Below are 26073 nucleotides of genomic sequence, written 5' to 3' on the forward strand. Positions count from 1 at the left end.
ACTTCTTTTCTAAGTCATGTATGGTTATTAAGAAACGATATTTGGTGGATTTGCTTAGAAATGATTAAGGAATTTAATGCATCAAACCATTTTTGCTTATCATGTTTAGTTTTTGAGAAAACATGTTTTAAAGATACCCTAAAAAAACGTTTTTGGTAAAATTGACATTCAAAACTTCTTTTCCAAGTCATGTATGGACATTAAGAACCAAAATTTGGTGGATTTGCTTAGAAATGATTAAGGAATTTAATGCATCAAACAATTTTTGCTTATCATGTTTAGTTTTTGAGAAAACATGTTTTAAAGATAACCTAAAAGACATCCTACAGTATCACGACAATATCTTGGTCTTTACACGATATTGTGGTACTGTTTAGTGATATTGTATTAAAGTCTTTTTTATAAGAATTAAGAAACAATTTAAGTCACAAATGAAACTTTGTTGTAACACAAAGGTTACGCAAAACGAAATATGTCTCTTGAATACAAAGTATGAAAATGAACTCGCATAAATGAAAGTAGAGTGCAAAAACAATGCACCAACACATCAATTTATGTATCTCATTTACCTCTAAGAGAATTTATTAAACAATTACGGTTAGAACCTTGATATTTTCCCAAGATCTATTTATTTATTTTTCTTTAAAATCAAAAAAAAAAATCTATTTTGTAACTTACATTTTTAATATCCTTGTTATTTATGATCTATAGGTGTAATAAGAAATCTTTTAAAAATAAATACATACATATACATAAAGTAATATCTATTTAGAATATTAAACGGAATAAATTTAAATTGTATTATTCCACATAAAGGTGGATTTTCGATTTAAAAAAGTTAAAGATTTATTTAACGAAAAGTTGTCGCAAGAAAAACTCGTACACATGGAGGGACAACTTTCAAAATCGATAATACATCAATCAGTTTCATTTCGCAAGAAAAAACTTCGTTTCTCAGATAATATCTCGAATTAACTCTAGAAACTGTATTAAAAAACATGTTCTTTTTAGATTTCGCAGTGTTAAGGTCGTACTCGATCTCGTACAGTATCCTGCTGTTGGTCCTGCTGTCTTTACATACGTCCTACGAGGTCATAAAAGAAGGTGGGGCTTTGGGGAAAGTGCTCTTGTATATCTCCTGAAATACACACAATTTTATCAGGTTGCCGCACAAAACCAAGCGGTACTCCACACACGTTGTGCAGACTACTTCTTTGGGTACCTTACAGGTACCATTTTTCGTATCAAATCAAATTTTGTGTTAAAATATTTAAATTTTTAGTTGTAGTGAATCATTTCGAATTATTTATTTTTCATCAATCATCACTGAGGATTTAGGATTAAAATAGTTAAACAAAACTGAATCTTCTTAAAACGTAAGTCAATTTTTTTTTGTATTCAAAAATATTTTAAAGTGAAATTTTTGAAAATCCAATAAATTACCTGGTTCTTAATTCCGGTTCTTTTTTTGGGTGTTATGGCTCGAACCCGGTCATAAAAACGAAAGTAGTTTTGGAGCCAATGTTAAGAACTGAAAATATGTAGGTTAGCTATCTTAAAACCAGTTTGCAATAATTTTCTTGTCTCAGTCGTGATTAATCACAGTATCAAGATCATAAAAACTTTAAGAAATACTTATATAAAAAAGAAATTAATTTAGGATAAAATTTAAATTACACAACCAAATTTGATCGTAATTATGATTAAAAGTTAAGTAATTATGTTAATTAATTAGTGATTTCCCATCATTTTTACCCATACACTCAATCGAAGTGAAATTCTTCACATCTTGTTGAACTAAAAAATTTTAACCTAATTTTCAAAAAATCGCATTGACTTTATTTCTGGGAGTTAAGCGACGATTTATATCTTAAATTGAAGCTGAAATTATCGGTTTTATGATCAGGTAGTGATAATATATGGAAATATAATAAAAATTTTGAGAAATCATATTTTATTGCTCAAAATGTTAATTTTGAGATTGTGGAGATTTTAATATTTTTTATTTTTGAGTTGCTAAAATTAATGGGGTTTTAAAATTTTTATTCATAATGTTTAATAAGATAATTAAGAACATTTTTTGGTTATAAATAATCTTTTCATCGATCCTAATTATTGAATTATAATCGATTTTGATGTTGAAATCGCAAATTTTTGAATTTTAATCCTTGTAGGTTGGCAACAACCCTTGGTGGATTAAACTAGGTTATTAAATACGTTTTTTGGGTTGATTTGAAACGTTTTTGTCCATAACAAATTTTTCCATTACTTCTCATTGTTGAGTTCTAACCTATCTTATTGTTAAAAACTTCAAATTCTAGAAATTCCAAATTATAAGCCATTTAGGTTGGTAATAATTAATGATGGGTTAAAACACTTTATCCATAATGTTTAATAAGATAATTAAGAACATTTTTTTCTTACAAATAATCTTTTCATCGATCCTAATTATTGAGTTATAATCGATTTTGATGTTGAAATCGCAAATTTTTGAATTTTAATCCTTGTAGGTTGGCAACAACCCTTGGTGGATTAAATTAGGTTATTAAATACGTTTCTTAGGTTGATTTGAAACGTTTTTGTCCATAACAAATTTTTCCATTACTTCTCATTGTTGAGTTCTAACCTATTTTATTGTTAAAAACTTCAAATTCTAAAAATTCCAAATTATAAGCCATTTAGGTTGGTAATAATTAATGATGGGTTAAAACATTTTATCCATAATGTTTAATAAGATAATTAAGAACATTTTTTTGTTACAAATAATCTTTTCATCGATCCTAATTATTGAGTTATAATCGATTTTGATGTTGAAATCGCAAATTTTTGAATTTTAATCCTTGTAGGTTGGCAACAACCCTTGGTGGATTAAACTAGGTTATTAAATACGTTTCTTGGGTTGATTTGAGACGTTTTTGTCCATAACAAATTTTTCCATTACTTCTCATTGTTGAGTTCTAACCTATCTTATTGTTAAAAACTTCAAATTCTAGAAATTCCAAATTATAAGCCATTTAGGTTGGTAATAATTAATGATGGGTTAAAACATTTTATCCATAATGTTTAATAAGATAATTAAGAACATTTTTTTGTTACAAATAATCTTTTCATCGATCCTAATTATTGAGTTATAATCGATTTTGATGTTGAAATTGCAAATTTTTGAATTTTAATCTTTTTAGGTTGGCAACAACCCATGGTGGATTAAACCAGTTTATGAAATACGTTTCTTGGGTTGATTTGAAATGTTTTTGTCCATAACAAACTTTTCCATTGCTTCTAATTGTTGAGTTCTAACCTATTTTATTGTTAAAAACTTCAAATTCTAGAATTTCCAAATTATAAGCCATTTAGGTTGGTAATAATTAATGATGGGTTAAAACACTTTATCCATAATGTTTAATAAGATAATTAAGAACATTTTTTTCTTACAAATAATCTTTTCATCGATCCTAATTATTGAGTTATAATCGATTTTGATGTTGAAATCGCAAATTTTTGAATTTTAATCCTTGTAGGTTGGCAACAACCCTTGGTGGATTAAACTAGGTTATTAAATACGTTTCTTGAGTTTATTTGAAACGTTTTTGTCTATAACAAATTTTTCCATTACTTCTCATTGTTGAGTTCTAACCTATTTTATTGTTAAAAACTTCAAATTCTAGAAATTCCAAATTATAAGCCATTTAGGTTGGTAATAATTAATGATGGATTAAAACATTTTATCCATAATGTTTAATAAGTTAATTAAGAACATTTTTTTGATACAAATAATCCTTTCATCGATCCTAATTATTGAATTATAATCGATTTTGATGTTGAAATCGCAAATTTTTGAATTTTAATCCTTGTAGGTTGGCAACAACCCTTGGTGGATTAAACTAGGTTATTAAATACGTTTCTTGGGTTGATTTGAGACGTTTTTGTCCATAACAAATTTTTCCATTACTTCTCATTGTTGAGTTCTAACCTATCTTATTGTTAAAAACTTCAAATTCTAGAAATTCCAAATTATAAGCCATTTAGGTTGGTAATAATTAATGATGGGTTAAAACATTTTATCTATAATGTTTAATAAGATAATTAAGAACATTTTTTTCTTACAAATAATCTTTTCATCGATCCTAATTATTGAATTATAATCGATTTTGATGTTGGAATCGCAAATTTTTGAATTTTAATCCTTGTAGGTTGGCAACAACCCTTGGTGGATTAAACTAGGTTATTAAATACGTTTCTTGGGTTGATTTGAGACGTTTTTGTCCATAACAAATTTTTCCATTACTTCTCATTGTTGAGTTCTAACCTATCTTATTGTTAAAAACTTCAAATTCTAGAAATTCCAAATTATAAGCCATTTAGGTTGGTAATAATTAATGATGGGTTAAAACATTTTATCTATAATGTTTAATAAGATAATTAAGAACATTTTTTTCTTACAAATAATCTTTTCATCGATCCTAATTATTGAATTATAATCGATTTTGATGTTGGAATCGCAAATTTTTGAATTTTAATCCTTGTAGGTTGGCAACAACCCTTGGTGGATTAAACTAGGTTATTAAATACGTTTCTTGGGTTGATTTGAGACGTTTTTGTCCATAACAAATTTTTCCATTACTTCTCATTGTTGAGTTCTAACCTATCTTATTGTTAAAAACTTCAAATTCTAGAAATTCCAAATTATAAGCCATTTAGGTTGGTAATAATTAATGATGGGTTAAAACATTTTATCTATAATGTTTAATAAGATAATTAAGAACATTTTTTTGTTATAAATAATCTTTTCATCGATCCTAATTATTGATGCCTAACATTTCAAAATTGTTATTGATAAAATCGATTTTTTTAAATAAAATGATAATAATTAAAGATTTTATTTTGAAATCTAAATGTCATCAATTCCTTAAATATTTCTTGGTTTATTATGACATGAAAACATTCCAATAAAACTACCTCGACATTAAATTTCTTTATATACCATTATTAACGCTGATGTAGGTTGAAGTTGTTGAGAGCGGTTAAATTATATAAGAGTTCAATTCTTGTCCCAGATCAAGTTTTATGGATACAATAACGAACGCATTCATTGAGTAAAACAGAAACTATTTTATGGGTTGTCTTAAAGAATTATAAATCGAGTTAAATCGCGAAGTTAATCGATATAATTTGTGGTGTCATTGTCAAGTTTACAAGTTGTTAAAAAAAGTAATTGTATAATAATTGGTTTCTGCAAGGTTAAATTGACAAGAAATTTCTAATAATTCATTCTCTTAGAATTTAATTTCGATAAATTCTAGATCAATTAAGGGATTTATTAGAAAAACATTTTTTTTCTGTTTGTAAACACAACATGTAATCTTAACCGCAGTAGTACATAAATTTTAAAAGTAATATAAAGTAACAAAGGCGACATTTAATAGGGACAACGCCCTCTTTATACAGAAATAACCTTGCCCGATTACTTTCATTCTTATTCTTATAGTGTTGTTTTCGCATGTTGTATGCCATACGGATCCTTTTTTTTGGTCCAATAATTATGTCTTAGCTAAATACTTTTTTATTTAAATTAACAAGTTTCTTTAGTTCCATATTGATTATTAGTACAAAATAGCCCAAAGCAAAGAATAAACCCACAATCAATTCTTTTGCCATAGAATTGCATAAACATGCAATGTTTCTTGTCTTATACTAATGACACGGAATGTTGTGGCATTTTACTTCCTTTACGTTCACCAATCAATCTATTTCACAATAACACCCATTCAATTCTTTGTTACTACTAACATAAGATAAAAATAATCAAATAATCTTATTATGATTAAAATTACCATAAAAATGTTCTAATACTCTTAATAAGATTTACATAAACAAATTCAAAACTTAAACTTAATGAGTCATTACACGGGATAAATGTCAGAAATGCCAGAACAAGACAAAATAGGAAAGTGATAATTTGTCGGAAGTAATCCGAAATGCAAATTCACCAGAATAATTATTACAAATATTGGCATTTATGCACGAGCTATTAATCACAACGTTACGAATGGGTTAAGTGTTTATAAAGCCGTAAAAAGTCTTGTTTTATATCTATTACTTTTTTTGTCTCCAAACAGTGATAATTACATATTAATCAAATGCTTACAATTTAATTTATGTTAATCCTATGCGATAATTAATGAGCGATATGTATTGCAAGATTGCTTTTGTAATTAAGATTTTCAAATGAATAAGAAAAATATAGTGTGTTAGGTGTTAACAAAGTTGCCTACACTTTTTTTATTTATTTGTTCAGAACGAATTTATGTAGGTATCACCATGAAATAAAAAGTGAAATTTGTTGCCGAATGTTTCTAGTTCAAGGTCTAGTGTTAGTTCTAGTTTTATATCATTAAAACTAACACTAGACCTAGAACTAGAAATATTAGGGTTTAGCCGCACGTCTTTCAAGGCGGCTAAACCCGAATGATTCTAGTTGTAGGACTTGTGTTAGTTCTAGTGATAGTGTAAAACTAGAACTAACACTAGATCGAGTTTTAGTGCAATAAAAATATGTATCATAGTGATATCTTATGCTAACTAGTGCTATCTAGCACTGTTACTAGGACTAACACAAGATCTAGAACCAGAATCATTTGGGTTTAGCCGTCTTGAGAGACGTGCGGCTAAACCCGAATGTTTCTAGTTCTAGGTCTAGTGTTAGTTCTAGTGATAGTGCTAGTGTAAAACTTCTAGGAAATTCTGGAATAGGTTAGAACTCAACAACTAGAAGTAATGGAAAAATTTATTATGGACAAAAACATTTCAAATGGAACGTAGGAAGGAACGTATTTAATAAACTAGTTTAATCCACCATGGGTTGTTGCCAACCTACAAGAATTAAAATTCAAAAATTTGCGATTTCAACATCAAAATCGATTATAATTCAATAATTAGGATCGATGGAAAGATTATTTATAACCAAAAAATGTTCTTAATTATCTTATTAAACATTATGGATAAAATGTTTTAACCCATCATTAATTATTACCAACCTAAATAACTAATAATTTGGAAATTCTAGAATTTGAAGTTTTCAACGACAAAATAGGTTAGAACTCAACAATTAGAAGTAATGGAAAAATTTGTTATGGACAAAAACATTTCAAATCAACCCAAGAAACGTATTTAATAAACTAATTTAATCCACCAAGGGTTGTTGCCAACCTACAAGGATTAAAATTCAAAAATTTGCGATTTCAACATCAAAATCGATTATAACTCAATAATTAGGATCGATGAAAAGATTATTTATAACCAAAAAATGTTCTTAATTATCTTATTAAACATTATGGATAAAATGTTTTAACCCATCATTAATTATTACCAACCTAAATGGGTTATAATTTGGAAATTGTAGAATTTGAAGTTTTCAACGACAAAATAGGTTAGAATTCAACTATTAGAAGTAATGGAAAAATTTGTTATGGACAAAAACATTTCAAGTCAAGCCAAGAAACGTATTTAATAAACTAGTTTAATCCACCAAAGGTTGTTGCCAACCTACAAGGATTAAAATTCAAAAATTTGCGATTTCAACATCAAAATCGATTATAATTCAATAATTAGGATCGATAAATAGTATATTGTTTTATATGGAAGAGAAGCAGTGCTTTTTATGGCGTGGTCTGTCGCTTAGCGACGAACGCAGTGAGTCGCTAATGACAGATGAGCCGTTAAAATTGTGGCGTGTCCGACAGTTTGCCGGACGAACGAAGTGAGTCCGGCAATGACGGACCAGCCACAAACGAATCTGCTTCTCTTCCGAATAAAACATAGTATTTTTTCTTCAAACGTTGCAAATAATACGGCGCTAAAGTGAAATGTTCTTCAACGTTATGGCGCTAAAGTGAAATTTACTTTAGCGCCATAACGCTGAAGTACTTTTTTGCTATGTTGATCTTAGCAACCATCGTTATGCAACAATGACTTACTTCTACCGCGAGTAAACACGACAACAAAGTTGTCATTTAATGACGTTTGAAGAAAAAAGATTATTTATAACCAAAAAATGTTCTTAATTATCTTATTAAATATTATGGATAAAATGTTTTAACCCATCATTATTTATTACCAACCTAAATGGCTTATAATTTAGAAATTGTAGAATTTGAAGTTTTCAACGACAAAATAGGTTAGAACTCAACAATTAGAAGTAATGGAAAAATTTGTTATTGACAAAAACATTTCAAATCAACCCAAGAAACGTATTTCATAAACTAGTTTAATGCACCATGGGTTTCTAGTTGAAGATCTAGTGTTAGTTCTAGTTTTATATGATTAAAACTAACACTAGACTTAGAACTAGAAACACTCGGGTTTTCTAGTCCGTACTTCTAGTTAGTGTTTCTAGTTCTAGCTGTAGTATTAGTTGTAGTGATAGTATTAATTCTAGTTTTAGTTTTTATTCATCACCTTGTCGTAAATTATCTTAATTGAGAGGGTTTCGTCGAGTTAAGTAGCATTATCCAAGTCACTCTAACCTGAAAATAATGTTTCACGACTTTATAATTAAAAACGGGCTGATAAATTGCAATCGGAATGTATTTCGTTTGCAATTTTTTCGGAATGTATTCGTTTTATTTGTATTTAATTTACTATTTATTTATTAAGTACAAATTAATTTTTCCACTTTTAATTATTCTAGTTTCCCAAAATGTGGTTAACACCCATCGCAATCATCACCTTACTAACATCATTCGGTGCTTGCCAAGATTTCGAAGTCATCAACCAATGGAATCTGTTAGATTACGAATTTCCCAATTACGAATTTGCTTCAAAATATCGGTAAGTAATTAATTAAAATAACTATTTAATTGTTTCATTACAAATAATTATTTTTTAGCCCAGAAAATTCGGTTTTTACTGGATTAGAAGTAACTGAAGATAGGATATTTTTGGCAACCCCTCGATTACGAGCGGGAGTTGCCGCAACTTTAGCAACGATCCCACGACGCACCCCCCCGGGGTCAAGCCCCGTTTTAAAAGCTTATCCAGATTGGTCGTTTCACTCCGCAGGAAATGATAATAATAATTGTTCGGGGTTAATCTCGGTTTATAGGATACGAAGGGATTCTTGCAATCGACTTTGGGTGTTAGATTCGGGGATTATGACTTCGATCGATGATTTCACGCGAGTTTGTACCCCTAAATTATTAATTTTTAATTTACGAACGGACGTCGTTGAGCGCCAAGTTATTTTTCCTCGGGAAGTTATTAGACCATCGTCTCTTTTTACTAATTTAATAATCGATGAAAGTGTTCAAGGAAGTTGCGATAACGCCGTTGTTTATATCAGCGATACAGCGGCCCCGGGGATCATCGTTTACGATTCGTTGAAAGACCAAGCTTGGAGATTTATCCATCCCACTATGTTCCCCGATCCCGATCATTCCGACATCGAGATTGATAGCGAACGATTTTCTTTGATGGATGGGATCGTTGGATTGGCGCATTCCCCGAATTTGAGGCTTATGTATTATCAACCTTTGGCGACCGATCGGGTTTTTACTATTTCGACGGATGTTTTGAGGAAGGGCCCTTTGGCTGAGGGGGAAGAGTTGCCCGTTCGATTGGCTGGGAGGAAATCGTCTCAAGGGTTAGGATTAACGGTTGATCCTAGGGATGATAGTTTATTTTTTAGTCCTTTAACTGAAACTTCGGTTACTTCATGGAATCCGATAACAAATCAACAAAGGTGATTGTTTTGTTGAACCTTGATATTTTAAACATTCTATTTTATTTAATCTTGAACTAAATTTGAACAATACAATATTTTTAACTCAAATATTTAATCGATTCGGTTTAAAACCACAATTACCATCTTAACTTTTTTCTAAGTACCATTAAGGATTAACCATAATCTCGTGTATAAAGATTTATTATCATGTATTTTTTTTTTTAATAGATTATTGGCTTTCGATCGAAAACGATTACAATTTCCCGCTGAATTGAGATGGATGAATCACGACCCGGATAGCGTTTGGGCTTTAACCACGCGGTTTCAAAGATTTTTCAAAAGAACTGTAAAAAACAACGAAGTTAATTTGAGGATCGTTCGATTTCCGTTGAATTCTGTGCCTACTTTCCCAGTAAGCAACAGCGTATTCTTCAAATAATTTTATGCCATTTAATTCACAAAGTTAAAATCAAAAATAAGAATATATTTATTTCAATACAAATTAAATTTGAGCCAAGACTGGTCGCTATTTAAACATAAAACGCTGACATAGTCTGAAATGATTTATTATTTTTTTATTTTGTAATCAGTACTAATAATTTACCGTCACGACATTTAAGAATTTGTTATAATATGTAGATAAGTGGGTTACTTTGTAAATTAAATAAAAAAGCGGTTTCCTTCAAAAGGAAAAATCGTTTGCGCACTAAGAACATTACATAACATACTGTACATACGAAATACAAATAAAATTTCTTTGAAGGAACTTAAAGATTATTTTAATGGCGCATAAAGCAGGTTCCGATTTATTTTTAAATTACCTAACACAATACTGAAAAGTCGTAATGAATGCGCAAGGTGAAATGTTATCAGCTAAACATTCTTCTTGTATTCAAGTCGAAACACGTGTATGACCTGTTTGTGTCTAAACGAACCTGTTTTTGTTCTAAATCATTTTAATAGAGAGAAAAAAGCGATAACAAAAATTTTTTGTACGCAAAATTTATTGTAAACACAATATTTTTATGAAAGTATTTGAAAATCATTAAAAAATCAAAATAAAATGATCAGAAGTTGTAAATAAAACCATCCCCTTTTCAATAAAGAAATCAGATTTAGAAAATCTCAATTATTTCTTGAGATATAAACGTTTTAGCTTCATTGTGTTTTTAAGTTTCAAAAATTTCTGAAAAATCGATTTCCTTTTCAATAATTATGAAACTATCACAACTTGTAAATAAAACTATCCTCTTTCCAATAAAGAAATCAGATTTAAAAAATCTCAATTACTTCTTAAAATATAAACGTTTTAGCTTCTTTATGTTTTTTTAACAATTTTTAAGTTAACACCGACTTTTAAAAAATTTCCAAAAAATCGAGTTTCATTTCAATAATTATGAAACTATTACAACTTATAAATAAAACCATCTTCTTTGCAATAAAGAAATCAGATTTAGAAAAGCTCAATTACTTCTTGAGATATAAACGTTTTAGCTTTATTATGTTTTTAATCAATTTTTAAGTTTCAAAAATTTCTGAAAAATCGATTTCCTTTTCAATAATTATGAGACTATCACAACTTATAAATAAAGCTACCCTCTTTCTAATAAAGAAATCAGATTTAAAAAATCTCAATTACTTCTTGAGATATAAACGTTTTAGCTTCTCTATGTTGTTTTATAAATTTTTAAGTTAACACCGACTTTTAAAAAATTTCCAAAAAATCGATTTTCATTTCAATAATTATGAAACTATCACAACTTATAAATAAACCCATCCTCTTTCCAATAAAGAAATCAGATTTAGAAAATTTCAATTACTTTTTGGGATATAAACGTTTTAGCTTCATTGTGTTTTTAATCAATTTTTAAGTTTCAAAAATTTCTGAAAAATCGATTTCCTTTTCAATAATTATGAAGCTATCACAACTTATAAATAAAGCTACCCTCTTTCTAATAAAGAAATCAGCTTTAAAAAATCTCAATTACTTCTTGAGATATAAACGTTTTAGCTTCTCTATGTTTTTTTATAAATTTTTAAGTTAACACCGACTTTTAAAAAATTTCCAAAAAATCGATTTTCATTTCAATAATTATGAAACTATCACAACTTGTAAATAAACCCTTCCTCTTTCCAATAAAGAAATCAGATTTAGAAAATTTCAATTACTTTTTGAGATATAAACGTTTTAGCTTCATTGTGTTTTTAATCAATTTTTAAGTTTCAAAAATTTCTGAAAAATCGATTTCCTTTTCAATAATTATGAGACTATCACAACTTGTAAATAAAACTATCCTCTTTCCAATAAAGAAATCAGATTTTGGAAATCTCAATTACTTTTTGAGATATAAAAGTTTTAACTGCAATGTGTTTTTAATTCAATTTTTAAGATATACCGATTTTTTTAAAATATCTGAAACATCGATTTCCTTTTCAATAATTATGAAACTATCACAACTTGTAAATAAACCCATCCTCTTTCCAATAAAGAAATCAGATTTAGAAAATCTCAATTACTTCTTGAGATATAAACGTTTTAGCTTCTCTATGTTTTTTTATCAATTTTTAAGTTATCACCGATTTTTAAAAAATTTCTAAAAATTTGATTTTCATTTCAATAATTATGAGACTATCACAATTTATAAATAAAACTATCCTCTTTCCAATAAAGAAATCAGATTTAGAAAATCTCAATTACTTCTTGAGATATAAACGTTTTAGCTTCATTGTGTTTTTAATCAATTATTAAGTTTCAAAAATTTCTGAAAAATCGATTTCCTTTTCAATAATTATGAAACTATCACAACTTATAAATAAAACTATCCTCTTTCCAATAAAGAAATCAGATTTAAAAAATCTCAATTACTTCTTGAGATATAAACGTTTTAGCTTCTCTATGTTTTTTTATCAATTTTTAAGTTATCACCGATTTTTAAAAAATTTCTAAAAAATCGATTTTCATTTCAATAATTATGAAACTATCACAACTTATAAATAAACCCATCCTCTTTCCAATAATGAAATCAGATTTAGAAAATTTCAATTACTTCTTGAGATATAAACGTTTTTGCTTCATTGTGTTTTTAATCAACTTTTAAGTTTCAAAAATTTCTGAAAAATCGATTTCCTTTTCAATAATTATGAAACTATCACAATTTATAAATAAAACTATCCTCTTTCCAATAAAGAAATCGGATTTAAAAAATCTCAATTACTTCTTGAGATATAAACATTTTAGCTTCTCTATGTTTTTTTATCAATTTTTAAGTTAACACCGACTTTTAAAAAATTTCCAAAAAATCGATTTTCATTTCAATAATTATGAAACTATCACAACTTATAAATAAAACCATCCTCTTTCCAATAAAGAAATCAGATTTAGAAAATTTCAATTACTTTTTGAGATATAAACGTTTTAGCTTCATTGTGTTTTTAATCAATTTTTAAGTTTCAAAAATTTCTGAAAAATCGATTTCCTTTTCAATAATTATGAAACTATCACAACTTATAAATAAAACCATCCTCTTTCCAATAAAGAAATCAGATTTAGAAAATCTCAATTACTTCTTGAGATGTAAACGTTTTAGCTTCAATGTGTTTTTAATCAATTTTTAAGCTGTTAAATATGTCAATTTTTAATAAATCATATCTCCTTTATTTTTGAAGATTAAGGAATATTTTTTACATCAAATTAAAGCTAAAAGTGTCTCTTTTAAAATGATATATATCACCTTCGCTGTTTTTTTGTATAACAAGTAGTAAAAAAAAAAATTAAGAATAAACAAAAAGCTTAATTATAATGGAGTGAACTATAATAACAATGTTTTATCGTCGGAAATCTAGAACTAAACTATAATTATATAATTTGTGGTTTAACTCGATTAAACCATAACAAAAAATGAAATAAATCAGCTAAAATTAAATCCTTTTAGAATTTTAGTCTTAAATAGACTTATTTATTTACTTTTAATAATTACACATCATTAAAATTGCTTAATACACAAACAATATTTAATTTTCTAAATACACAACGACCATTAGGTCAAATTAACATAAAACGTGATAACGCTCGAAATAAAATTGACGTCATAACTGTGATACTACGAAGCAGGGAAACCCAAACGAAGAAAGAGAATCACCAACCAGGTCACGTTCGTAGTGATCATTTAAAAATCATTCGGTGATTTTTCTCGGTATCATCGTAAATTCAATTTCATATTTTGAATGGGGATTTATGATTTTCTTTAAGAAACATCATTCCGGGAATCCTGTTATGGGGAAATTATACTTCAGTTCCTATTGTTTGTTCTTGTCCCGGTCGGAAATCGGGACAAGTTCGCGTACGACGCGCGAACTCGCCTATATAAAATCGAATCCGACGAGGATGAGCTAACATTCCGTGTGAGTATTGGTTCGGTGTGGACAAGATTAATAAAATTTTGATTAAATTCGAAAAATGCGTACATTCGGTGAGTGAAAAATTTTAATTTAAATTCCGATTTGCAGTTTTAAATTGTTCATTGAATCAAATCAAGGCGAAAAAATTGTTTGGTAATCGCGTTACGTCAAGATCCTTTTATTAAGGTGTCTTTTATTGAAAAGATAAAATTTTGAAATTACCCAATGAGTTATTTTTTGGTGGGATTGCTAAATAACATTTTAAATCTGTTAATTAAGATTGAATTATTCATGAAGGTTCCTTAAAGTTGTTTTTTTAATAAATTGTTTTTTTTTAAACAATTTCGAATTAAGATTTAAAAATTAAAAACAAAGGTATAAACTAAATTTATCGAAGTAAATGACCTGAAGAGTACTTAAATGGTTATGGTAGAGTCAAGGTGAAATAATTTTAAAAACCCGTCGTTCAATCATTAACCTTCTTGTTGAAGTTCTTAAAGAGATCAATTTTCAATAAATCATATCTCCTTTATTTATGAAGATTAAGGAATACTTTTTACATCAAAATGAAACTAAAAGTGTCTTCTTTAAATTGATATATAACACTTTATTATGTTATGTTAAAGTTGATTCTAAAATATTCTTTTTTAAATGGTTGTTTTAATCGTAACCTAACTTGTTAAAAATAAATGTCAAACTTTAATAAATCATATCTCCTTTATTTTTGAAAATTAAGGAATACTTTTTACATCAAAATGAAGCTAAAAGTGTCTTCTTTAAATTGATATATAACACTTTGTTATGTTATGTTAAAGTTGATTCCAAAATATTTTTTTTTAAATGGTGTTTTGACTAACTTGTTAAAAAGAAATGTCAAACTTTAATAAATCATATCTCCTTTATTTTTGAAAATTAAGGAATACTTTTTATATCAAAATGAAGCTAAAAGTGTCTTCTTTAAATTGATATATAACACTTTGTTATGTTATGTTAAAGTTGATTCCAAAATATTTTTTTTAAATGGTTGTTTTGACTAACTTGTTAAAAAGAAATGTCAAACTTTAATAAATCATATCTCCTTTATTTTTGAAGATTAAAGAATAGTTTTTACATAAATATTACAATTTGAAAAGACCCAAAAATAAGAATGGAGTTACACAATATTGTTAGGAAAGGTCTGAATAAATTGTTTCATGTAGTAACCTGATTAAATGACACGTGTAAATGGATATGCGGCCTTTGCCACTTGAAATATTATACACTTGATCGTCTTACTAAAAATTTTGACTTTCTAAGGATCATCTTTGAGGTTTAAGCAAATCTAACAATTTTTGTTTACTTAATTTTAAAACGCAATTCACAAATTTAAGCAAAAAAGTAATTCATGCACAATTTCATAGCGATATCGTACGTTTTAGAAAAAAAGTTTTAGTACAAAAGTTGTAGAAAACTTAATTTTGAACAATATTGCTCTTTTACATTTTTGCTCTCAGATGCATAAATATCGAGAAAACTTCGAAAACGTGAAAATTAAATAAAATCGTGGTTTTATATGTTGTTGTTGGTAGAACACAGGATTGGAACGTTTTAGAAAAAAAGTTTTAATATAAAAGTTGTAGAAAACTTAATTTTGAACAATGTTGCTCTTTTACACTTTTGCTCTCAGATGCATAAATATCGAGAAAACTTCGAAAACGTGAAAATTAAATAAAATCGTGGTTTTATATGTTGTTGTTGGTAGAACCCAGGATTGGAACGTTTTAGAAAAAAAGTTTTAATATAAAAGTTGTAGAAAACTTAATTTTGAACAATATTGCTCTTTTACACTTTTGCTCTCAGATGCATAAATATCGAGAAAACTTCGAAAAGGTGAAAATTAAATGAAATCGTGGTTTTATATGTTGTTGTTGGTAGAACACAGGATTGGAACATTTTAGAATAAAAGTTTTAATATAAAAGTTGTAGAAAACTTAATTTTGAACAATATTGCTCTTTTACACTTTTGCTCTCATATGCATAAATATCGAGAAAACTTCGAAAACGTGAAAATTAAATAAAATCGTGGTTTTATATGTTGTTGTTGGTAGAACACAGGATTGGAACATTTTACAATAAAAGTTTTAATATAAAAGTTGTAGAAAACTTAATTTTGAACAATATTGCTCTTTTACACTTTTGCTCTCATATGCATAAATATCGAGAAAACTTCGAAAACGTGAAAATTAAATAAAATCGTGATTTTATATGTTGTTGTTGGTAGAACACGGATTGGAACGTTTTAGAAAAAAAGTTTTAATATAAAAATTGTAGAAAACTTAATTTTGAACAATATTGCTCTTTTACACTTTTGCTCTCAGATGCATAAATATCGAGAAAACTTCGAAAACGTGAAAATTAAATGAAATCGTGGTTTTATATGTTGTTGTTGGTAGAACCCAGGATTGGAACGTTTTAGAAAAAAAGTTTTAATATAAAAGTTGTAGAAAACTTAATTTTGAACAATATTGCTGTTTTACACTTTTGCTCTCAGATGCATAAATATCGAGAAAACTTCGAAAAGGTGAAAATTAACTTCGTATACGTTAATTATGTAACATAAACATTAATATATTTATGGCCATTTCTTGGTTTAAATTCTCCTACATAACAAATTATTTACACACAGTTTAGCTTATTTTATATTTATAAACGAATTTACTTTCACTAAAAATTAGAAATTTAAAATCTATTTAAAATAAAACTTAAAATCAATAATAATGTTATTGAATGAAAAGAAAAACACATTAAGGATCTTACATAATCAACCTAAACACAATTATCATTTTAAATAACGTAATGCCCACGATGATGATCATATCGCAATTAAAAAAAAAGAATAACACTAATAATTTAAATAATCGTTATTGTTTTCACATCATAAGAAATCGTTAACAGCACGTATTCGTAATTTAACGAGTTTCGACGGTGTTTTCCGCAACCTTGGCAAAAATCAAAATAGATTTTATTCTTGAAGAGATGTTTACTTAATTTGATAACCAAATTACTTTTTTGCCAACATTTTTATCATTCGAATATCACTAAAATATAAATTTTCTAAGATTTTCAAAAATAGATATTTAAAAGATTGTATTCCAAGAATGAATCGAGTTAAATTGATTAAATAACGACCGTTTTGAAGCGAATTTAATGCAAATTAAGAGTGAGATACATAATTCCTATAATCAAATTTGGTGTTAAATTACAAATTAAAAACGAGACTTTTGCAAATTAGACATTTTCGATTTTGAGTCAAAAAATAAAAACGATGGAGAGAAATGTTTCGGATAAAAAATGTTCTAAATGAAGCCAAGAAACATAATCCATAAATCGTTTTAACCCATCATTCGTAATTAATAACTTATAAAGCGAAAAATCGAATTGATGTAAAATTGAGGATTTTGACAATTAAGATTGATGATAAATCACAAAGTAAAAACGATGGATGAAAGTGTTTCAGATAAAAATTGTTTGTAATAAGCCGAAAAAAGATAATCCATAAGCGATTTTATCCCATCGTTTATATTTATGAAGTTATTGACTTTAAAATCAATTCTTATACAAATTAAGCTTTTTTAACGAAACTTGGGTTTGAGTCAAAAAGTAAAATCGATGGAGAGAAATGTTTCGGATAAAAAATGTTCTAAATGAAGCCAAGAAACATAATCCAAAAACTGTTTTATCCCATCGTTCGTAATTAATAATTTATAAAGCGAAAAATTGTATTGATGCAAAATTGAGGATTTTGACAATTAAGATTGATGATAAATCAGAAAGTAAAAACGATGGATGAAAGTGTTTCAGATAAAAATTGTTTGTAATAAGCTTAAAAAAGATAATCCATAAGCGATTTTATCCCATCGTTTATATTTATGAAGTTATTGACTTTAAAATCAAATCTTATATAAATATAGCATTTTTTAAAGGAAATAAGTTCTGAGTCAAAATTAAAATCGATGGAGATGAATGTTTCTAAGAAAATACATTCTATATTAACTCAAAAATATAATGCATAATTAATTTTTGAAAAATTCCTTTTAGTTATTTAGACAATAATTTCTTTTTAAATTACCATTTTGATTTGTTAATCTCGAAGATATTTCACCTTGATAAAGACATCAACAACAAAAACAGTGTCAATAAACATCAGACAAAATAAAAAAAGGGTGATTAACAATTCAAGTCTCGTAGATCTCTTCAAATCTCCACGTATATAAGAAGCGTTTGATTCACAGAGCTTTTACCATTCCTTCTTGTATCAGAGGTGGTATCAGTCGGGAGCAAATAGATTTCGTTCTTAAACTTCACTCTCCGTTTTCTTAATAGTTTAGCCGGCGACTTCGACGTGTAAACTGTGTTTATAAACCGAAATCGAGTGTCTGTTCCACCTAATCGCTCAAGTGTGAACGAACTATTAACGTTTATAGGTAGAAAAAGTTAAGATATGCCTCGATTAAAAGTTATAACTGTGTTGATAGTGTTGTTAACGGCGAGGCTTTGTAATCAATATGATTTTGGGTTTAGAACTTATTCCAGAGAATATGTTGTGCCGCAATATTCAGCTCAACAAACAGGTTATTAATTTAAATTAAATTATTACACATAAATTATTTAAGTTTACTTAAAGGTTTAAAAGGAAAGTGGAAAGTTTTATTAAAAAAAGCGTTTTGTATGAATTTTATTTGGATTATTTTCGATCGTCTAGTTCTTAATTGGCGGTTTGGTAACTAAAACATAATGAAAGAAAGTTAAAGTTTCCGTGCTAAAATAACTTTGAGTAAATGAAAATTGTTAATATAAAGACTATATTTACATCACAGGAAGCTTGTTAATTTTAAAAATTTACTCAATTTCTTACCACATTTCGTTTCAACATTTTTAAATATTTTCTAATGGAATTTAACCCAGTTTTCGTAAATTTAAGGTTTCAAGGTGACAGATAATGAATTACAAGCTTTTGAGCAGGTTTAATTAGAAAATGTATACCAATGTGGCATTTTTTTAAAGGAATTTGGTTTTGAGTCAAAAACTACAATCTGTGGAGAGAAATTTAATTAATGCAAAATTGAGGATTTTAACAATTAAGATTGATGATAAATCATAAAGTAAAAACGATGGATGAAAGTGTTTCAAATAAAAATTGTTAGTAATAAGCTTAAAAAAGATAATCCATAAACGATTTAATCCCATCGTTTATAGTTATGAAGTTATAGAGTTTAAACTTGAATCTTGTACAAATTAAGCTTTTTTAAAGGAAATTGATTTTGAGTCAAAATCTAAAATCGATGGAGAGAAATGTTTCAGATAAAAAATGTTCTAAATTAAGCCAAGAAAGATAATCCATAAATTGTTTTATCCCAACGTTCGTAATTTTTAACTTATAGAGCGAAAAATCGTATTAATGCAAAATTGAGGATTTTGACAATTAAGATCGATGATAAATCATAAAGTAAAAACGATGGATGAAAGTGTTTCAAATAAAAATTGTTAGTAATAAGCTTAAAAAAGATAATCCATAAGCGATTTTATCCCATCGTTTATAGTTATGAAATTATTGAGTTTAAACTTGAATCTTGTACAAATTAAGCTTTTTTAAAGGAAATTGGTTTTGAGTCAAAAACTAAAATCGATGGAGAGAAATGTTTCGGATAAAAAATGTTCTAAATTAAGCCAGGAAAGATAATCCATAAATTGTTTTATCCCATCGTTCGTAATTGTTAATTTATAAAACGAAAAATCGTATTAATTCAAAATTGAGTATTTTGACAATTAAGATTGATGATAAATCATAAAGTAAAAACGATGGATGAAAATGTTTCAAATAAAAATTGTTAGTAATAAGCTTAAAAAAGATAATCCATAAGCGATTTTATCCCATCGTTTATAGTTATGAAATTATTGAGTTTAAACTTGAATCTTGTACAAATTAAGCTTTTTTAAAGGAGATTGGTTTTGATTCAAAAACTAAAATCGATGGAGAGAAATGTTTCGGATAAAAAATGTTCTAAATTAAGCCAAAAAAGATAATCCATAAATTGTTTCATCCCATCGTTCGTAATTGTTCATTTATAAAACGAAAAATCGTATTAATTAAAAATTGAGTATTTTAACAATTAAGATTGATGATAAATGACAAAGTAAAAACGATGGATGAAAGGATCGGATAAAAAATGTTCTAAATTAAGCCAGGAAAGATAATCCATAAATTGTTTTATCCCATCGTTCGTAATTGCTAAGTTATAAAAAAAAATCTAAATTAATTATTGTAAAAAAATGTTGTTTGGACAAATATAGAGAAAAGTAAAAGTAAACCTAACAAACAAAAGAATCGAAAGGGTGCAGTCGATGTTTTTTCCATTGCACATTTTCCTTCACACTTCCATCCAGGAAATATCACACCGCTAAAAAAAAACATCCACACAATAATAAAAAAAATCCATTTAATTTTTTTTCTCGCTGGGTGTGTTTGATATACGATTAACAATTTACATTTTATATTTACATCTGTATTTACATTTAGCATCAAATGAAACATTCATTATTATGTTAATAACACTTAAGAAACAATTCATTTTCAATCACCTTATAGTAATTACCTCTCTGATCCCGTTTCTTGAACAAAACATTTTGAATTTGACATTTAAAAAATTCAAATAAATTAAAATTACTTCAAATAAAACCTTAACCAACCCCCTAATACTTTTAATGATCGATTGTTTAGTTAGAAACAATACCAATCGTTTCGCTTTCTAAACCTTTCGTCCTTTGGGCCATTTTAATCCTAATTTTAACGCTGCTATTTGTACAAAACGCAGAACAAAACAAAACAGTATAATTTAACGATGGGTCAGCGTTTTTACGCGAATACTATTCGTTGACATTGAATTTTAATATTTAGCGGTCACCCGTTGTGTTTTGGAGGTCAACGATTTCGATTTATTTGTTTAAAAAATGTTGACAATTAGAAATTTTTGTGTAAATAAAAAAGGGAAAGATGTCATTGAGGATCATAAATTTATTATCGTTTGAAGGTTGTGTAAATATTTGAATTTTATTTACATATATTTGTTTTAAAGAGTAAAGTGTTAAATGATGGAAAAAATATAGAAAGTGTGGTTGATTCAAAAAGGACGAGCTCTATAAAGAATCCGTGATTGGGAGCGTTTCGAAAAATGGTAAAATATCGCTCACGACTGTAATATTTTATATTGAATTATGAATCCTATAATTTTCATAAAAATATTTTATTTAATAATAAATCTTTCAGTATTATCGTTTATATCGATCAGGTTACAATGAGTTTACAATTTTTTTTCAAAGAAACTGAAAATCCTAGAAGACTATTTCTTCTATTATATCCTCAAAAAATTTCATTCATTAATTTCCAATGTTTCCTTAACAATCATTTTTTTCAGTTAACATGTCCAAAAATTGACATTTGTAAACTAAAAACATCGTATCTCAAGATCTAATTGAGATATCATGATGCAGTAACAAATATTTTAAAGGAAAATTAATACAAATTTAGTGTGCCATAAATAATTTCTTAGGTTCCATGACTTTAGTTGTTAAAATTTTTTAAACCCAACTCTGCATCTTCATTTATATTTTAAAAATAGAAATTTAGAATCTTGTATCTCAAAAACGAATTGAGATATCATAATGATATAAGAAGGATTTTAAAGCAAATTTAACGTAGAATTAGTGTACCATAAATAATTTAGATTTCATAAACTCCGTTGTTATGATGTTTTAAACCCAACTCTACACGTTTAATTTTCATAGATTTTACCACATAAATTAAAAAGATCGTATCTCGAGAACGATTTGAGATATCATAACGAAATATCAAGCATTTTAAAGATAATTTAATACTGATTTAGCGTGTCATAAATAATTTCTTAGGTTCTATGACTTTCGTAGTTAAAATTTTTTAAACCCAACTCTGCATCATCATTTATTTATTATAAATAGAAATTTAGAAACTTGTATCTCAAGAACTAATTGAGATATCATAATGAAATAAGAAACACTTTAAAGCAAATTTAATACAAAGTTAGTGTACAATAAATAATTTCTTAGATTCCATAAACTTCATTATTATGATGTTTTAAACTCAACTCTACACATTTAATTTTTATAGATATAACCACATAAATTAAAAAGATCGTATTTCAAGAACGATTTGAGATATCATAACGAAATACCAAGCATTTTAAAGATAATTTAATACAGATTTAGTGTGCCATAAATAATTTCTTAGGTTCCATGACTTTAGTTGTTAAAATTTTTTAAACCCAACTCTGCATCTTCATTTATATTTTAGAAATAGAAATTTAGAATCTTGTATCTCAAAAACGAATGGAGATATCATGATGAAATAAGAAGGATTTTAAAGCAAATTTAATGTAGAATTAGTGTGCCATAAATAATTTCTTAGATTTCATAAACTCCGTTGTTGTGATGTTTTAAACGCAACTCTACACGTTTAATTTTCATAGATTTAACCACATAAATTAAAAAGATCGTATCTCGAGAACGATTTGAGATATCATAACGAAATACCAAGCATTTTAAAGATAATTTAATACAGATTTAGTGTGCCATAAATAATTTCTTAGGTTCCATGACTTTAGTTGTTAAAATTTTTTAAACCCAACTCTGCATCATCATTTATTTATTATAACTAGAAATTTAGAAACTTGTATCTCAAGAACTAATTGAGATATCATAATGAAATATGAAGCATTTTAAAGCAAATTTAATACAAAGTTAGTGTACAATAAATAATTTCTTAGATTCCATAAACTTCATTATTATGATGTTTTAAACTCAACTCTACACATTTAATTTTTATAGATATAACCACATAAATTAAAAAGATCGTATTTCAAGAACGATTTGAGATATCATAACGAAATACCAAGCATTTTAAAGATAATTTAATACAGATTTAGTGTGCCATAAATAATTTCTTAGGTTCCATGACTTTAGTTGTTAACAATTTTTAAACCCAACTCTACATCTTCATTTATATTTTAGAAATAGAAATTTAGAATCTTGTATCTCAAAAACGAATTGAGATATCATAATGAAATAAGAAGAATTTTAAAGCAAATTTAATGTAGAATTAGTGTGCCATAAATAATTTCTTAGATTTCATAAACTCCGTTGTTGTGATGTTTTAAACGCAACTCTACACGTTTAATTTTCATAGATTTAACCATATAAATTAAAAAGATCGTATCTCAAGAACGATTTGACATATCATATCGAAATAACAAGCATTTTAAAGATAATTTAATACAGATTTAGTGTGCCATAAATAATTACTTAGGTTCTATGACTTTCGTTGTTAAAATTTTTTAAACCCAACTCTGCATCATCATTTATTTATTATAAATAGAAATTTAGAAACTTGTATCTCAAGAACTAATTGAGATATCATAATGAAATAAGAAGCATTTTAAAGCAAATTTAATATAGAGTTAGTGTGCCATAAATAATATCTTAGAATCCATAGCTTCAGTTGTTACGGTTTATTAAACGTGAATTTTTTGTGATACATTTTAAGCAAATTATCTAAAAGAAATCCCATCTCAAGAACTAGTTGAGGTAATCCCATAAATAAGTTATTACTTTTTTAATGAATCAAGATTTTGAGAAAAACGAGATTTTTTAAAAAATTTACAATAATTCGAAATACTTCGCTTAATAGTGTTAAAAGTAATAATTCGAGTGAAAGCTTTAATTGAATTGAACTGCCGATCATTTTCAAATACCTCCATTTAAGATACCAATCTTAATAACTCCAATTTATGGGCATTACTACAAATTAAAAAGCGATTATCTTTACTTATTTGTAACGACATTGACATTATTCTCGATTAATAACTAAATTTGTTGATTTTTTTTCTTTATGCAGATAGATACCTTTGCTTAATATTGGGGTTATGCCACGCATCGATCGCTTATGGCCAAAGCTCCAAGTTCAAAAAAATCTACGAATGGACTTCGTTAGATTTCGATTACGAATCTGATTCGGCAAGACAACACGATATACAAATAGGAAACTTTCATCAAGGAGAAATTGCACCGATTGATGTTGATGTTTATTATGCCCGTAAGATATTTTTCTTATTAATTTAAATTGATTAAATAAATTATTTTTTTAGATGAAGCTAAACCAGTTATTTTTGTTGCAATTCCCCGATTTCAAGCGGGGGTTCCCGTAACTTTAGGGGTTATCCAAGGACATACAGGGACAATCCCAAAAATAAAACCTTACCCGAATTGGTCGTCTCAAAGACATTCGCAATCTTGCGGCCCAGATCGTATTATTTCAGTTTTTAGAGTTCAAGTTGATTCGAAATGTAATAAATTGTGGGTGATGGATACTGGAAAAATTTTAGATAAACAAGTGTGTCCACCGCAAATTATAGCTTTCGATTTAAAAGATGTAAGTATTAAGGAATTAATTTTATTAAAATAAATTTATTTATTTTTTCTTTTCAGAATAGGAAGATTCATCAGTTTGATCTCGACAAATCTCTTTATTCGGACGCTTCAATTTTCGTCACCCCAATAGTTGATACCAGGGATAATTGCCAAAAAACTTTCGTCTACCTCGCTGATTGCCAAGCATTCTCAATCGTTGTTTACGACGCTTTCAACAACAAAGCTTGGAAAGTTAGTGATAAATCGATGTATCCAAGCCCGGAATATGGAACTTACAGCATTCAAGGAGACTCGTTCGATTTGATGGATGGAGTCTTAGGGATGGCTTTAGAACCATACGTTCCTGGTAGAGATAGAAAACTTTTCTTCCACGCCATGTCGAGTGCCACAGAAACTTGGGTTTATACCTCGCAATTGAGAAATGAATCTCTTTTTAGTCACGGACCATTAACAAATCCAGATATTTTCCATGTAACTAAATAACCCAATACTTGTTTCTTTTAATTTTCTTTTTTTTTTCATTTTAGACATATAAAGGTAAAAGAGACTCCCAAACAGCAGCTGAAGGAATCGATAAAAACGGCGTTGCATTTTTCGGCCAAATGAGTAAAACCTCGATTCATTGTTGGAATACAGATCTTCCTTACGGCGGCGAAAACATCCAATTGGTTGAGTACAATCCGAAAACGCTCCAATTTGCGAGTGGTTTAAAAATCGTTAATCATCCGCAAGGTTTTCAAGAACTTTGGGTTTTAACTTCGCGGTTCCAAAAAGTTGCTGTGGGTACGTTAAACCCGCAAGAAATTAATTTTAGGATACAATCGGTTACGACTGATGATGCAGTTCGTGGGACGAGTTGTAGAAGATCTTTATCAAATCGATATCCTGGATCGGGAAGTGGGGGATATGGAGGATATGGGAAAAAACCGCTTGCAAGTACAGATAGAATTATTTTTACTAGTTAAGAAATGAGTGTTATTTATTAATTTAATATTTTAAGATAATTATTATAGTTAAGTAATAAATTTTGTTAATTAATTTTTCCTTTCGGTTTGATTATTTCTTCTATTTCAACCTAAAAACATTTTTGAAGTTAATCATATAAAATTGACATTTTAAGCAAAAAGAATCGTACATCAAAAACGAATTGAGATATCATGATGAAATAAGAAGCATTTTGAAGAAAATTTAATGTAGAATTAGTGTACCATAAATAATTTCTTAGATTTCATAAACGTCGTTGTTATGATATTTTAAACTCAACACTATACGTTTAATTTTCATAGATTTAACCACATAAATTAAAAAGATCGTATCTCAAGAACGATTTGAGATATCATAACGAAATAACAAGCATTTCAAAGATAATTTAGTACAGATTTAGTGTGCCATAAATAATTTCTTAGGTTCCATGACTTTGGTTGTTAGAATTTTTTAAACCCAACTCTGCATCTTCATTTATT

General features: G+C 27.5%; 2 protein-coding genes across 3 annotated transcripts; both read left to right on the top strand.

The window, feature by feature from the left end:
• The first annotated feature begins 1068 nt into the window (after positions 1-1068).
• Positions 1069-10484, top strand: LOC111426667 (L-dopachrome tautomerase yellow-e). Its single transcript, XM_023061293.2, has 5 exons — positions 1069-1229; positions 1283-1376; positions 8687-8826; positions 8885-9736; positions 9947-10484. Exons 3-5 carry the CDS (start codon positions 8696-8698, stop codon positions 10155-10157), a joined length of 1194 nt encoding a protein of 397 aa, XP_022917061.2. The 5' UTR covers positions 1069-1229; positions 1283-1376; positions 8687-8695; the 3' UTR covers positions 10158-10484.
• Positions 10485-14076: 3592 nt separating this feature from the next.
• Positions 14077-25649, top strand: LOC111426531 (dopaminechrome tautomerase-like). Of its 2 annotated transcripts, none has more exons than XM_023061088.2 (5): positions 14077-14187; positions 24078-24275; positions 24328-24611; positions 24668-25081; positions 25138-25649. In XM_023061088.2, exons 1-5 carry the CDS (start codon positions 14175-14177, stop codon positions 25573-25575), a joined length of 1347 nt encoding a protein of 448 aa, XP_022916856.1. In that variant the 5' UTR covers positions 14077-14174; the 3' UTR covers positions 25576-25649. The 2 variants fall into 2 exon arrangements, with proteins under 2 accessions (XP_022916856.1, XP_022916855.1); XM_023061087.2 differs by lacking the exon at positions 14077-14187 and adding an exon at positions 18401-18726.
• The last annotated feature ends 424 nt before the right edge of the window (positions 25650-26073 follow it).

Source organism: Onthophagus taurus, chromosome 5, assembly GCF_036711975.1.
Source record: "Onthophagus taurus isolate NC chromosome 5, IU_Otau_3.0, whole genome shotgun sequence".
Taxonomy (NCBI): domain Eukaryota; kingdom Metazoa; phylum Arthropoda; class Insecta; order Coleoptera; family Scarabaeidae; genus Onthophagus; species Onthophagus taurus.

Excerpts from the sequence above, each read along its gene's own strand:
- LOC111426531 (XM_023061087.2), top strand. The coding sequence starts at position 18,597 with ATGCCTCGATTAAAAGTTATAACTGTGTTGATAGTGTTGTTAACGGCG. Across the intron at positions 18,727-24,077 it reads ATATTCAGCTCAACAAACAG|ATAGATACCTTTGCTTAATA; the intron begins GTTATTAATTTA and ends TTCTTTATGCAG. Across the intron at positions 25,082-25,137 it reads CAAATCCAGATATTTTCCAT|ACATATAAAGGTAAAAGAGA; the intron begins GTAACTAAATAA and ends TTTTCATTTTAG.
- LOC111426667 (XM_023061293.2), top strand. The coding sequence starts at position 8,696 with ATGTGGTTAACACCCATCGCAATCATCACCTTACTAACATCATTCGGT. Across the intron at positions 8,827-8,884 it reads GAATTTGCTTCAAAATATCG|CCCAGAAAATTCGGTTTTTA; the intron begins GTAAGTAATTAA and ends ATTATTTTTTAG. Across the intron at positions 9,737-9,946 it reads CCGATAACAAATCAACAAAG|ATTATTGGCTTTCGATCGAA; the intron begins GTGATTGTTTTG and ends TTTTTTTAATAG.